Genomic DNA, 15,666 nt, shown 5'->3' with positions numbered 1-15,666 from the left:
GAAGGAACATGTCAATTCCCCCATGCCTGACGACAGAGGTGGGTTTTAAGGAGCTTACGAAAGGCTAGGAGGGTGGGGGCAACTCTGATATCTGGGGGGAGTTGGTTCCAAAGGGTCGGGGCTGCCACAGAGAAGGCTCTTCCCCTGGGTCCCGCCAAACGACATTGTTTAGTTGACGGGACCCGGAGAAGGCCAACTCTGTGGGACCTAACTGGTCGCTGGGATTCGTGCGGCAGAAAGCGGTCCCGGAGATATTCTGGTCCAGTGCCATGAAGGGCTTTATAGGTCATAACCAACACTTTGAATTTATTTATTTATTATTTATTTATTACTTAGATTTGTATGCCGCCCCTCTCCGAAGACTCGGGGCGGCTCACAACACGTGGAAACAAATCATAAATAATCTAAATTTAAAATTTTAAAGATTTAAAAGACCCCATATACTAACAGACATAGACACAAGCATACCATATATAAATTAAACATGCCCAGGGGAAGATGTTTCAATTCCCCCATGCCTGACGGCAAAGGTGGGTTTTAAGGAGTTTACGGAAGGCAGGAAGAGTAGGGGCAGTTCTAATCTCCGGGGGGAGTTGGTTCCAGAGGGCCGGTGCCACCACAAAGAAGGCTCTTCCCCTGGGGCCCGCCAACCGACATTGTTTAGTTGACGGGACCCGGAGAAGGCCCACTCTGTGGGACCTAATCGGTCGCTGGGATTCGTGTGGCAGGAGGCGGTCTCGGAGATATTCTGGTCCAATGCCATGAAGGGCTTTAAAGGTCATAACCAACACTTTGAATTGTGACCGGAAACTGATCGGCAGCCAATGCAGACTGCGGAGTGATGGTGAAACATGGGCATACCTAGGTAAGCCCATGACTGCTCTCGCAGCTGCATTCTGCACGATCTGAATTGTGACTGGAAACTGATCGGCAACCAATGCAGACTGCGGAGTGTTGGTGTGACGTGGGCAAATTTAGGAAAGCCCATGATAGCTCTCGCAGCTGCAAGTCACCCCCACCTTCTTCTTCGTCCGAAGAAACTGCACTACCTGCCTCTGTCGACAATAAAACAGGCCTATGACATGTTGATGTTTCCCCTGCATCCACCTCCACATTCCTTGGGGCAGGAGCTGGGCCAGAGCCAACCACAACAAAGTATTAAACAGAAATCAGAAAAAAATGGCCTATAGCTACCCTTCTATGCAAAAATATTATAGAACAGAAGAGCTACCATATTTTTCGGAGTATAAGACGCACCTTAGTTTTTGGAGAGGAAAATAGGGGAAAGAATCTGCTTACCATATATTCATCTGGCTAGCATCCTTAGTCTGGTCAGTTTTAGCACCTTATTTTCTTTCCTAGTTAAGGGGTTTAAAAAACCTTTATTCTGAGACAGTAACAATAAAAGAGCTTCGAAGCCAGTAAGAGCTGGGAACATCATTAACACCTGGTTAGTGCTGGAAAGAAACTTCTTCGGAGCAAGTTAGAATAATGGAAAAACCCCTGCAAATACCTAGGGCTTGGAAAACATTCTTCACAGAGAGAAACAATGAGTAACAATGAAAGAGCTTGCAAGCCAGTAAGAGCTGGGAACATCATTAACACCTGGTTAGGGCTGGAAAGAAACTTCTTTGGAGCAAGTTAGAATAATGGAAAAACCCCTGCAAAGACCTAGGGCTTGGAAAACATTCTTCACAGAGAGAAACAATGAGTAACAATGAAAGAGCTTGCAAGCCAGTAAGAGCTGGGAACATCATTAACACCTGGTTAGGGCTGGAAAGAAACTTCTTAGGATCAAGTTAGAATAATGGAAAAACCCCTGCAAAGACCTAGGGCTTGGAAAACATTCTTCACAGAGCGAAACAATGAAAGAACTTGGGAACATTAATAGCACCTGGTTAGGGCTGGAAATAAACATCTGGAGAAAGTTAGACCAATGAAAAAACTACCCTACAAAGACAGGGTTTGGAAAACATTCTTCTTCTCAGAGAGTAACAGTGAAAGAGCTTGCAAGCTGGTAAAAGCAGGGACAACTGTTAGCACCTGGTTAGGGCTGGGAAGAAACTTCTTCGGAGCAAGTTAGAATAATGGAAAAATCCCTGCAAAGACTTAGGGCTTGGAAAACATTCTTCACAGAGAGAAACAATGGAAGAGCCTACAAGGTAAGAGATGGGGAGAGTTTTAGCAGCTAGTTAGGGCTGGGGGGGGAAAGCTACATTCAGAGTATAAGACGCACCCTAATTATCAGCCTCTTTTAGGGAGGAAAAAGGTGTGTCTTATATACCAAAAATACGGTAAATTGAAAACAACCCAGCAATCCATTGGTTTTTCAAAACACCGCTTTTATCAAGCAAACCAAAACTTAATTTTAAAAAGTTTAAAATCTGTTAGGAGCTTATTAACCTCTGCAATGAAGCAATGTCAACTATAAGAATTTTTGAATATCCTACCTGGAAATGCTAATGATGGAACGTGAGATCTTTTCAATGAAAAGCATCTGTTCTTTCATTCAGCCATGTCTTCATTCCAAGGTAAAAAAGTATACAAGTTCTCAGGTGATTTTTCATAGCATACATTATTAGTAAAGGGTCACTGAACTCATGATTTATTTATAGATTATCATAACATTGCTGCACAGAGAATATTCAGCTATGTACGTTTTTTGTCTGATGTACATCTCTCCTTATATCCTTACTTTTTTCTCAAAAATGCTTTTTATAAACAAATCTCTAGTGTTTTTCATTTCCGTACCTGGATGATAAATATTTTCTTCTCATGCATGACTTTCTCAATTTTAATTAGGACCATTAATCTTTCTAATTGTAACTGTTAAATCATGTTAATGCTTCTGTCAAGTCGGAAGTACTATTTATTATCTAAACAGGAAAATAAACCAAATATATATTTAATAGCTTGGATAAACCAGAGTGAAATACAGCATGTACCAGTAAATTACACCAAGAATATTTTGAGCATAGGAGGATACAAGGGAAATGTGGTAACCTCTGTTGAGCTTGGGACAAGCAGATTAAAATTCATTCCTGGGTTGTATAAACAGAAATATGGTGCAAAGATCAAAATAAGCAATTGCTTCTTTCTACCTTACATAGGTGAGACATCACCATCAAAATCACTTTTAATATAATCATGTCAAGCCTACTGGTATTACTGAATAGCTAATTTGTTTAGTTAATATAACACATTCCCAAATCCTAAAATGAAGAATACAGATTCATCAGATGATATGCTTCAAAAAAGACAAGGGATTGTCCCTTTCAAATTATAAACTGCATTTAGGATCAGGAAAGTGATGCTATACTATAGAAGCATAGAAACATAGAAGACTGACGGCAGAAAAAGACCTCATGGTCCATCTAGTCTGCCCTTATACTATTTCCTGTATTTTATCTTACAATGGATATATGTTTATCCCAGGCATGTTTAAATTCAGTTACTGTGGATTTACCAACCACGCCTGCTGGAAGTTTGTTCCAAGGATCTACTACTCTTTCAGTGAAATAATATTTTCTCACGTTGCTTTTGATCTTTCCCCCAACTAACTTCAGATTGTGTCCCCTTGTTCTTGTGTTCACTTTCCTATTGAAAACACTTCCCTCCTGAACCTTATAACCCTTTAACATATTTAAACATATTCCCTCCTGAACCTTATAACCCTTTAACATATTTAAATGTTTCGATCATGTCCCCCTTTTCCTTCTGTCCTCCAGACTATACAGATTGAGTTCATTAAGTGTTTCCTGATACGTTTTATGCTTAAGACCTTCCACCATTCTTGTAGCCCGTCTTTGGACCCTTTCAATTTTGTCAATATTTTTTTGGAGGTGAGGTCACCAGAACTGAACACAGTATTTATTTATTTATTTATTTATTTATTTAGATTTATATGCCGCCCCTCTCCGCAGACTCGGGGCGGCTCACAAGAAGTGAAAAACAATTTATAACAAATCTAAATTTCTACTAAAAACATTTTAAAAACCCCATTTTCTAAACACACATACATACACACATACCATTCATAAATTGTATATGCCCGGGGGAGATGTCTCAGTTCCCCCATGCCTGATGACACAGGTGGGTCTTAAGGAGCTTACGAAAGGCAAGGAGAGTAGGGGCAGTTCTAATCTCCGGGGGGAGTTGGTTCCAGAGGGTCGGGGCCGCCACAGAGAAGGCTCTTCCTCTGGGGCCTGCCAAGCGACATTGTTTAGTTGATGGGACCCGGAGAAGGCCCACTCTGTGGGACCTAATCGGTCAATGGGATTCGTGCGGCAGCAGGCGGTCTCGGAGATATTCTGGTCCAGTGCCATGAAGGGCTTTAAAGGTCATAACCAACACTTTGAATTGTGACCGGAAGTTGATCGGCAACCAATGCAGACTGCGGAGTGTTGGTGAAACATGGGCATACCTAGGTAGGCCCATGACTGCTCTCGCAGCTGCATTCTGCACGATCTGAAGTTTCCGAACACTTTTCAAAGGTAGCCCCATGTAGAGAGCATTACAGTAGTCGAACCTCGAGGTGATGAGGGCATGAGTGACTGTGAGCAGTGAGTCCCGGTCCAGATAGGGCCGCAACTGGTGCACCAGGCGAACCTGGGCAAACGCCCCCCTCGCCACAGCTGAAAGATGGTTCTCTAATGTGAGCTGTGGATCGAGGAGGACGCCCAAGTTGCGGACCCTCTCCGAGGGGGTCAATAATTCCCCCCCCAGGGTAATGGAAGGACAGATGGAATTGTCCTTGGGAGGCAAAGCCCACAGCCACTCCGTCTTATCCGGGTTGAGTTTGAGTCTGTTGACACCCATCCAGGCCCCAACAGCCTCCAGACACCGGCACATCACTTCCACTGCTTCGTTGACTGGACAAGGGGTGGAGATGTAAAGCTGAGTATCATCAGCGTACTGATGATACCTCACCCCATGCCCTTGGATGATCTCACCCAGCGGTTTCATGTAGATATTGAATAGCAGGGGGGAGAGGACCGACCCCTGAGGCACCCCACAAGGGAGAGACCTCTGGGTCGACCTCTGACCCCCCACTAACACCGACTGCGACCGACCGGAGAGGTAGGAGGAGAACCACTGAAGAACAGTGCCTCCCACCCCCAACCCCTCCAGCCGGTGCAGAAGGATACCATGGTCGATGGTATCGAAAGCCGCTGAGAGGTCAAGAAGCACCAGGACAGAGGATAAACCCCTGTCCCAGGCCCGCCAGAGATCATCCATCAACGCGACCAAAGCAGTTTCCGTGCTGTAACCGGGCCTGAAACCCGACTGCTGGGGACCTAGATAATCAGCTTCTTCCAAGGATCGCTGGAGCTGGAGTGCCACCACCTTCTCGACAACCTTCCCCATAAAGGTATTCCAAATGTGGTCTCACCAGCGCTCTATATAAGGGGATCACAATCTCCCTCTTCCTGCTTGTTATACCTCTAGCTATGCAGCCAAGCATCCTACTTGCTTTTCCTACTGCCCGACCATAGCCATCACACTATTATTAGCACCTTTTGATTGCACCCAGAGAATCCAAATGCAAACAGACAGAACTCATATCAGTACAAGAATGCTGAAATGTTTACCCCACTACGGTAAAGCATGCTGAATCTTTATGAAATTTCAAGACAATAAACCTGAAATTTTGTGAGAGGTGACAATCATGAATGATTTTAGACATTTAGACATTTTGATATTTGGCACATGAACTAAATAAAATGTAAATTGATGTCCAATGTCAACAAGAATGGCACCTGGCTGAGTGAAACAGACATGAACTTTTTGTCTAATTTAATAAAAAATTAGGAAAAAATTAGGACAGATTTTTGAAGCTTTAGCTACAATATTTTACCTTGTACAATACAAGATAAAGATCTAAAGGGTTCAAATTTTTCCCTTGATACATACAGGCTTTAAAAGCTTGTACAGGTTTTAAAACCATACAGGTTTTAAAAGCTTCCCTTGATACATACAGGTTTTAAAAGCTTGTATCAAAAAAATGAGTTCCCATAAATAGAAGTTCTTTTCTGATGCATGGATGGTTTCATCATTCCCACTCCCTTCTGCTGATATTTTCTATAGTAGCTCTTTGCATTTTCATCCAAGCATGACGTTGCCTCAATAAAATAAAATCATCAATATCCCCCCACCCACCCCACCCCAAAAAAGAATGCCATCTGCCATACTAATATAGGCTAGCAAGAAAATGAATTAAAAATAGGTTTGGGTCAGTTATATAGTATTTTATAAATATTTTCCATGTTCCCTGACATAGTTCCCTCTAAGCTGCACAGTGCGCTATGGCGCAGAGGTTTTTACCTCCGCGCTGGAATTTGAAATGAGAAGTGTTGCTGCTCTACAAACATAGGGCAGCAACAGTTCCTTAAGGAGAGGTGGGAAACAAAGGGGCCAATTGCAGGCCCGCTTTCTTCCCCGCCCCTTAAATCCCAGATTTTCTCATCCCTGCCCCCCGGCAGTCAAATGGTTGTTTAGCAGCCGACGGGTAAGGTAAGAAAATCGTCCAGGGGGGGGGGGGGGGGCTGGGCCTGGCAGCGCAGCTCACTGCCTGGCCTCTCCTCTAAGCATCCGTGGGGTGGGGCCCTGGGGTGGGGGCCATGACTGGGGGCCGTGGAAAGTTAAGAGGCCTAGTGGGGTGGCCCGCCACTAGGCCTCTAAGCGTCTGGGGGGGTGCCGACCAGGGGCTGCCAAAAGGCAAGCGGCCTAGTGGCGTGCCCCACCACCGAGCCTCTTGCTGCCCATGGAGGGGGGCGCTGATGCCAAAAGGCAAGCAGTGCACCCCACCGCTAAGGCTTTTGCTGCTGGTGGAGGGGGGCGCCGATGCCGAAAGGCAAGCGGTGCACCCCACCACTGAGGCTTTTGCTGCTCGTGGAGGGGAGAGCACCGATGCCAAAAGGCAAGTGGTGCGCACCGACGCTGAGGCTTTTGCTGCTCATGGAGTGGGGGGGTTGGGGGTGCTGATGCCGAATGCTTTCCCTCCGCAGTGGGGGGTGCAGGGCAGGCACAGGCAGCCCCAGGAGAGAAAGAGGGAATGAGAGAAAGGAAAGAGACAGAAAGGGAGGGAGAGAAAGAAAGATTGAGAGATAGAAAGGATAGAGAGAAAGAGGGAATGAGAGAAAGGAAAGAGAGAGAAAGGAATGGAGATTAAGAGGGAATGAAGGAGGGAGAGAAAGAAAGAGTGAGAGATAGAAAGGAAGGGAATGAGAGAAGGGAAAGAGAGAGAAAGGGAGGGAGAGAGAGAAAGAAAGAGTGACATGCTTGAAAAAATGGGGGGGGGCACAGCACTTTTATGAGCAAAATAAACAAATAAGCATCATTTTTTAAAGTTCAATTTTCATACCATTATGTTCAGAAATGTTCAAACTAGTAATTCCACACCAAATTTAGTAAAATTGTACGTTGTTTGCAGGCAAAACTATCTATAAATTGAAAAAGAAAATTCACAAAAATGGGGGGGCGGGTTTTATGAGCAAAATAAACCAATAAGCATTATTTTTTATTTCAATTTTCATTTCATTGTGTGCTGAAATGTTCAACCTAGTTTCCAAGGGAAAGAAGTTTTCAAATTGACCAAATATCAGCACTTAAAATAAAGAATTTTCGGTGCAAGTCACACAGACTCGAAAACAGTACAAGTGTATAGTGGTTTTGAACAGCGCAGCAGAGTTAAAGTTTGACCGTTCTTGGGCCTACTGTTGTGGATAAGGAGCTCTTTTTTAAAAACCAGCTTTTGGTTATTCATTTTTGTTACAAAACTTATTCATTTTTGTTACAAAATTGATCAGGAAAGTTGCAACCATCTCTCTCTCTCTCTTTGTGTCTCCTTGGCCTGAGATAGGATGATAGGATACTATTTTTCCTCATTTGATACAGCAGTTTATTGCAAGATAAATAAGTAAATAAATATACAAGTAAGTAAATAATGATGAATTACCCAGAAGCACACCTCCAAAATTAGAATTTTGTTACACTTCAATCCTAATATTAAATGTAGGATAACGTAATTACTCTGCAGACTTATTTTTTTTTTAATCTCTTCTGATCAGAGCTAGATTTCAAACTATTTCACTTATGCTGTCATTCATTCATTCATTCATTCATTTATTCATTCATTTATTTATTTATTTATTGGATTTGTATGCTGCCCCTCTCCGGAGACTCGGGGCAGCTAACAGCAACAATAAAACAGTGTACAGTAGTAATCCAATACTAAAAACGATTAAAAACCCATTAATATAAAAACCAAACATACATACATACATACCATGCATAGAATTGTAAAGGCTTAGGGGGAAAGAGGATTAGATTAGATTAGATTAGATTTATTGGATTTATATGCCGCCCCTCTCTGCAGACTCGGGGCGGCTCACAAAAATGACAAAAACAATACATAATGACAAATCTAATATTTACCAATCTAATTACAGTTTTAAGTTAAAAAGTTCATAAAAACAACCCCAATATATATAAAAAACAAGCACACAATCAATCAAACACCAAAACAACATGGGCAAGGGGGAGTTGTTTCAATTCCCCCATGCCTGACGGCAGAGGTGGGTTTTAAGTAGCTTACGAAAGGCAAGGAGGGTGGGGGCAATTCTAATCTCTGGGAGGAGTTGGTTCCAGAGGGCCGGGACTGCCACAGAGAAGGCTCTTCCCCTGGGTCCCGCCAAGCGACAGTCTTTAGTTGACGGGACCCGGAGAAGATCCACTCTGTGGGACCTAACTGGTCGCTGGGATTCGTGCAGCAGAGGGCGGTCCCTGAGATAATCTGGTCCGGTGCCATGAAGGGCTTTATAGGTCATAACCAACACTTTGAATTGTGAACGGAAACTGATCAGCAACCAATGCAGACTGCAGAGTGTTGGTGTAACATGGGCATATTTGGGAAAGCCCATGATTGCTCTCGCAGCTGCATTCTGCACGATCTGAAGTTTCTGAACACTTTTCAAAGGTAGCCCCATGTAGAGAACATTACAGTACTACAAAGGTAGCCCCATGTAGAGAACATTACAAGCCTTGAGGTGATGAGGGCATGAGTGACTGTGAGCAGTGACTCCTGGTCCAAGTAGGGTCACAACTGGTGCACAAGGCGAACCTGGGCGAACGCCCCCCTCGCCACAGCTGAAAGATGTTTCTCTAATGTGAGCTGTGGATCGAGGAGGACGCCCAAGTTGCGAACCTTCTCTGAGGGGGTCAGTATTATCTAAAAAACTCACAAAACTAAGTGGGAAATTGAACAATGCCCTGAATATTCTCTATCTCTGTAGCTCAATGGGAGAAAAAAAGAGAAGATTTCACAAATTTACCTTGCTAGAGATGGTGTAGCCATACTGGTCTGTAGCCCAATAGCCATGGGAATAGCCCCACAGCGAATTGTTGCAAATTCTTCTGCCACTGCAGTGATGTAGGAGAAATCCAAATTTAGGCCGCCATATTCTGAAAGTGAAAGAAAACACATCACCATTACAAAACTGATTAAAAGTTACGAATTCTAGATTCATTATACAGCTTCTTTGTATAATGCAATGTCCATTTTAATGAATTACCTTGATGAATTACTGCTATCACCTACAGAATTAACAACAGCACAATAGGTCTTTCAGAGAAAGGTCAAGGCACGCTGAAGACATTTTGTCAACTAAGTACACCACATCAGACCAACGCCTAAAGGTGACCTGGATAACATTTTTATCTCAACATTGATGAGAGGATGGAATTCTCTGCTTCTTCTCATTAATTAGTTTAGGAGGTGCTGGATAGTGTTCAAAGAATATTTAAGCAGTGTGGTCGGACAGTAGGAAAAGCAAGTAGGCTGCTTGGCTGCATAGCTAGAGGTAAAACAAGCAGGAAGAGGGAGATTGTGATCCCCTTATATAGAGCGCTGGTGATACCACATTTGGAATACTGTGTTCAGTTCTGGAGATCTCACCTATAAAAAGATATTGACAAAATTGAACGGGTCCAAAGACGGGCTACAAGAATGGTGGAAGGTCTTAAGCATAAAACGTATCAGGAAAGACTTAATGAACTCAATCTGTATAGTCTGGAGGACAGAAGGAAAAGGGGGGACATGATCGAAACATTTAAATATGTTAAACGGTTAAATAAGGTTCAGGAGGGAAGTGTTTTTAATAGGAAAGTGAACACAAGAACAAGGGGACACAATCTGAAGTTAGTTGGGGGAAAGATCAAAAGCAACGTGAGGAAATATTATTTCACTGAAAGAGTAGTAGATCCTTGGAACAAACTTCCAGCAGACGTGGTTGGTAAATCCACAGTAACTGAATTTAAACATGCCTGGGATAAACATATATCCATCCTAAGGAAATAGTATAAGGGCAGACTAGATGGACCATGAGGTCTTTTTCTGCCGTCAGTCTTCTATGTTTCTATGTAAGAGGCACAAGTGAATAGCTAGGTATGCTGCTACTACTTCCTACCCCCTACTATCTCAGGCAGGAGTCTGCAACCTTAAACACTGAAAGATCCATTTTAGATCCATTTCCCACAGAAAAGAAAACACTGGGAGCCACAAAACCTGGGTTTTGGCCAATTCAGCATCACTTCCACTCAGTCACATGACCTGCCTGAGCTACACTTACCCGTGGCTTAGGATGTTTTCCATAGGAAATAGGTCGCTGTGTGTGTGTATCTGTTCATCCGTCCGTCTATCCATCCCCACTCTCTCTCTCTCTTGTTTTTCATTTTTCTCTCCCTGATCCTGTCTTAGAGCAATAGCATGAATTGCAGAATCTCTACCACTGCAATCATTTTACAATAATTAAAAACTTTATTAACAAAAACCTCAAGAGCATATTATTCCAACCCGTTATATATACAACCTAAGTTATTTTTATTCAGTTACCTAAATCTCTGCCCTACGTTAATGAGGACAGAAAAATTTGCTCACATACTCCAAGAGGGTAAATCTAGATCCAGAAGGTAGTCATTGATATGGCAGAGGGAATATATGAACAAATGAATCAAACTGATGCTTGAAGACTAAAAACTGAACATTGTTGTCAAACACTACATGTGGAGAATCAATAACTTCCAGCAAATGATTTATTATGCTTGCTTAATAAAGGAAGCAATGACCAATTGGAAGGACCCATGTATTATTGGTATTATAGCTTTTAAGAGATAAAGAGACTTATTATCTCTCCACAATCTGGCCGGTTGCCTGGAATAAAGCAGCATCAGGGACATTGGGTCAAATTGTGCCTTTGCGACCTCTCTATGGCAATGGATCTAGGAAAGCTCTCTGGTTTACCGATGAGCTCTGGGAGATGAAGCACCAGAAGAGACATCTAGAGCGATGCTGGAGATCCAGTAACTCCAAGTCCAACTGAAACACTTTTAAGAGCCTTTATTAGGTCTTATTTAGTGGTGATATATTTGCATCCACTGATTCACACCCAGCCCCCCTATTTAAGGTGACACATTCCCTCCTTGATGTGGGGGGAGGAGAGGAGCCCTTACAGGATAGAGCTGAGGAGTTTGTGCAGTTTTTGTCAGATAAAGTCACATAGCATTAGCGATATGCTAATGATACCTGTTTGTACATCTCCACGCCTTGTCAGTTCAGTGAAGCAGTGGATATGATGTCAGTATTTTGAGGCTGTGAGGGTCTGGATGGGAGGAAACAGGCTCAGACTTAACTCTGACAAGAATGAGTGGCTGTGGGTTTTGCCCCCAAAAGATTATACAGTGGTACCTTAAGATACGAACCCCTCGTCTTACGAACAACTCGTGATACGAACCCGGGGTTCAGAAAAATTATGCCTCTTCTTACGAACTTTTTTCGAGTTACGAACCTGCGTTCAGAGACTGCTGGGAAGCCGCGCGGCTGTTTTAAAAGGTAACAGCCGGGCGGCGGGGCTTCCCAGAAGCCTCCCGAACGCCGGTTCGTAACTCGTTAAGAAGAGGCAAAATTTTGCTGAACCCCGGGTTCGGTTCGGGAGGTTGCTGGGAAGCCCCCCAGGCCGACTGCGACCTTTTAAAACACCCGCGCCGCTTCGCAGCTGTCTCCCGGAGCCGAACAGCAAAGCCTGAAGCTGAACAGCAAAGCCGAACTTCCGCATTCGGCTCCAGGAGACACATGGGAAGCGGCGCGGGTGTTTTAAAAGGTCGCAGCTGGCCTGGGGGGCTTGCCAGCAACCCCCGCACCCCGAACCCGGGTGCGGGGGGTGCTGGCAAGCCCCCCAGGCGGGCTGCGACCTTTTAAAACACCCACGCTCTTCCCTCACCCCCGCCCCCGCAAGGCATAGCAGCGACAAGCGGGTTTTTCCGACGCGGGTCTTATGCGCCCGAGCCGCGTTTCCCCCCACGTCCGGGCCCACGCACCTGTTCCAGCGGGCTATTTTCCGCCGGTAGTAACGCAGCGCCTCCTGCCCATTGAGCAGCTTCTCGGCCGGCCTCTCGGGGGTGCTGTAGAGCGGGTGCACGAATAGCCTCCTCAGCTTGGTGTGGGGGGCCTGGCTGCTCAGGTTGGCGGGCGGCCGAGTCCGGAGCTTTGGACCGGCGGCGACAGTGGCTTCTTCGGCGGGGCAGGAGCAGCGGGGCTCAGCCGTCTCCGTGGCCGGACCGAGGCGCCGCCTCATTTGGGGCCAGAGGTGGAAGTAGAAATCGGCGCTGAGCAGCGCCCCGAGAAGCAGCAGAATGAGCAGCCGGTCGCGCCGGGTCCCCAGCATGGTCAGCGCCGGCGGCTGGGCAAGAAGCAGGCCGGGCGCGAAGGCAGCGGCGCACGGGCGATGCCGGGCCGTGGGTGGGAAAGGAAGGCGAGCCACGCGCCTGTTTGGCCGCGAGAGCCCGGGCGAGTCCCGGCAGGGCCTCTGCCCCGCTGCCGCCGCAGGAGCAGGTGGGGGAAGCCGAGGCAGGGGAAGCAGCAGGCAGCGCCCCGCTTGTGGCCAAGAGGCGACCGGCTGCATCTTTGCCCGGTGGCCTCTCCCGAGTAGGCAGACCGTGCCGCCTCTGGAAGGATGAATCTGTCCGGGGTGGGAGAGGGAGGGAGGGAGGGGAGCCGCCACCAGCCTCACCTACTACTACCCTCCTTCTCAGCTCAGCAACCGGAGCTCGTCGGAGAGACCGCTTGCCAAAGTCTCTGGCTTTCGGACACGTTGGGCGTTTGTTTGCATCTCGTGATTGACCGGGTGAAATAAAAGATCTAAAAATCCCTTGTCTCCCCAACCCGTATTCAATCCGGGTTGGGGAGACAAGGGATTTTTAGATCTTTTATTTCACCCGGACAATCACGAGATGCAAACAAACGCCCAACGTGTCCGAAAGCCAGAGACTTTGGCTAGAGGTCTCTCCGACGAGCTCCGGTTCTCGTCGGCGAGACCGCTTGCCAAAGTCTCTGGCTTTCGGACACGTTGGGCGTTTGTTTGCATCTCGTGATTGTCCGGGTGAAATAAAAGATCTAAAAATCCCTTGTCTCCCCAACCCGGATTGAATACGGCTATTCGTGCACCCGCTCTACAGCACCCCCGAGAGGCCGGCCGAGAAGCTGCTCAATGGGCAGGAGGCGCTGCATTACTACCGGCGGAAAATAGCCTGCTGGAACAGGTGCGTGGGCCCGGACGTGGGGGGAAACGCGGCTCGGGCGCATAAGACCCGCGTCGGGAAAACCCGCTTGTCGCTGCGATGCCTTGCGGGGGCGGGGGTGAGGGAAGAGCGTGGGTGTTTTAAAAGGTCGCAGCCGGCCTGAGGGGCTTGCCAGCACCCCCCCGCACCCCGAACCCGGGTGCGGGGGGTGCTGGCAAGCCCCCCAGGCCAGCTGCGACCTTTTAAAACAGCCGGAAAGCCGTTTTTTTTGGGGGGGGGGTTTGGTTGCACGGATTAATTGACTTTACATTGTTTCCTATGAGAAACAATGTTTCGTCTTACGAACCTTTCGTCTTACGAACCTCCTCCTTGCACCAATTAAGTTCGTATCATGAGGTATTACTGTATTTATTTTATTTATTTATTTATTTACTTTATTTATTTATTTGTCAAACAATTATAGGGTGATAGTTTGTGCATATAAAACATTAGATAAGTAATGATAAAAAGTAGACAATAGGACAGGGACGGTAGGCACAATGGTGCGCTTATGCCCTTACAGACCTCTTAAAAAGGAGGAGAGATCAATTGTAGATAGTCTAAGGTTAAAGGTTTACATCCATGCTTGGTGCTGGGGGGGAAAGAAATTACCTCCCCCCTTAGAACAGGTTCCAAATTTAGGGGTCTTCCTGTACTCACTGCTTAAATTAGAACATCTAACAGCTGTAACCAGGGGAACCTTTGCATAGGTTTACCTGGTACACCAATTGCGGCCCTATTTGGATTGTGAGACTCTCCTCAGTCACTCAATGTCCTTGTCACCTCATGGTTAGATTATTGAAATGCATTTTACATGGGACTACCTTTGAAGAGTGCTCAAAGACTGCAGTTCATACAGAATGCAGCCGCACAAGCTGTTGTAGGTAAATCTAGATACATCCAAATTTCACCAATTCTCTGTGAGCTGCATTGGCTTCCGGTTAGTCTACAGATATAATTCAAAGTGTTGGTTATTACCGTTAAAATCCTACATGGCTCAGAGCCAGGTTCTCTTCGGGACCACCTCCTATTCATAGCTCACAATCACCAGTAGGATCCCAAAAAGTCGACCTCCTTGAAGTTCTGTCAACTAAGCAATACCAACTGGCAGGTCAGTGGAGGAGAGCCTTCTCTATGGTTACCACAACGCTCTGGAATTCACTGCCCCACTAGATTAGGATTACCCCTACCCTATTGGCTTTCTGTAATGCAGTGAAGACCTGACTCTTCTGGCAGGCTTGGGGCCATTGATCTCAATATTATATCTTTATAAAATCATATCAGAATGAAAGATGTTTATACAGTATTTTTAAATTGTTTTTAATAGATGTTTTTAACAATCTTGATATTTATTATGTTTTTATCTTTGTTGTGAGCAGTCCAGAGTCCTTCGGGAGTTGGGTGCCATACAAATTTAATAGATGATAGATAGATAGATAGATAGATAGATAGATAGATAGATAGATAGATAGATAGATAGATAGATAGTTTTACTACGAACTAAATTAAATTACCTCTCCTGTGTGTCCCCATAGTTTAATAATGCCCACTGGAAACTATGAAAAAGAAATGCTATGGAGTCCTGGGTGCTTTCTGAGCTTCATTGTGTTCTGTCTGGGTTCCCCCAGATGCCAACACCAACTAAAAAGAGTAGCCAGACACGCTGGTAAAAAGCAAAGTCATTTTATATCTTTGAAAACAAACACAGATAACAAAAACTGTTCTTACAAACTGGAATGCTGTGAAGCTTCACAGAAGAGTCACAACGGCCAGACAATACAACAGGCTTCTTGCTGGCACACACACCACTGTAGATAATAAAACTCACGCCTCCCCCAGGTTTTCAGCCTTCGAGGCCACAAGCCAGAATCAGAGACGCCAAGGATCGAAGCAAGGTCACAGGACTCCCAAAAGATAACTCTCCACAATACAGGAAGGGCGGGCCTGCCTTTTCAACCTTTCTGAGGAGAACCACACCCAAACCCAGCTGTTGCCTATTAGGGATGGAAGTACCTGGCTAATTGTCCCCTTCTTTGTGCTGCCCTTCTCTGCCTC

General features: G+C 45.5%; 1 protein-coding gene across 1 annotated transcript in view; it reads right to left on the bottom strand.

Annotated features, from left to right (window-relative positions):
* The window catches only part of LOC139153114 (probable acyl-CoA dehydrogenase 6), a 72,832-nt gene that overhangs the window by 29,933 nt on the left and 27,233 nt on the right, over positions 1-15,666 (bottom strand). The window contains 1 exon segment of the mRNA XM_070726699.1: positions 9,333-9,462. Within this exon segment, the coding sequence (XP_070582800.1) occupies positions 9,333-9,462 (130 nt within the window).

Source organism: Erythrolamprus reginae, chromosome Z, assembly GCF_031021105.1.
Source record: "Erythrolamprus reginae isolate rEryReg1 chromosome Z, rEryReg1.hap1, whole genome shotgun sequence".
Classification (NCBI taxonomy): Eukaryota; Metazoa; Chordata; class Lepidosauria; order Squamata; family Dipsadidae; genus Erythrolamprus; species Erythrolamprus reginae.
The sequence above is the reverse complement of the archived record's forward strand: the minus strand, read 5'-3'. Positions and strand labels throughout refer to the sequence as shown.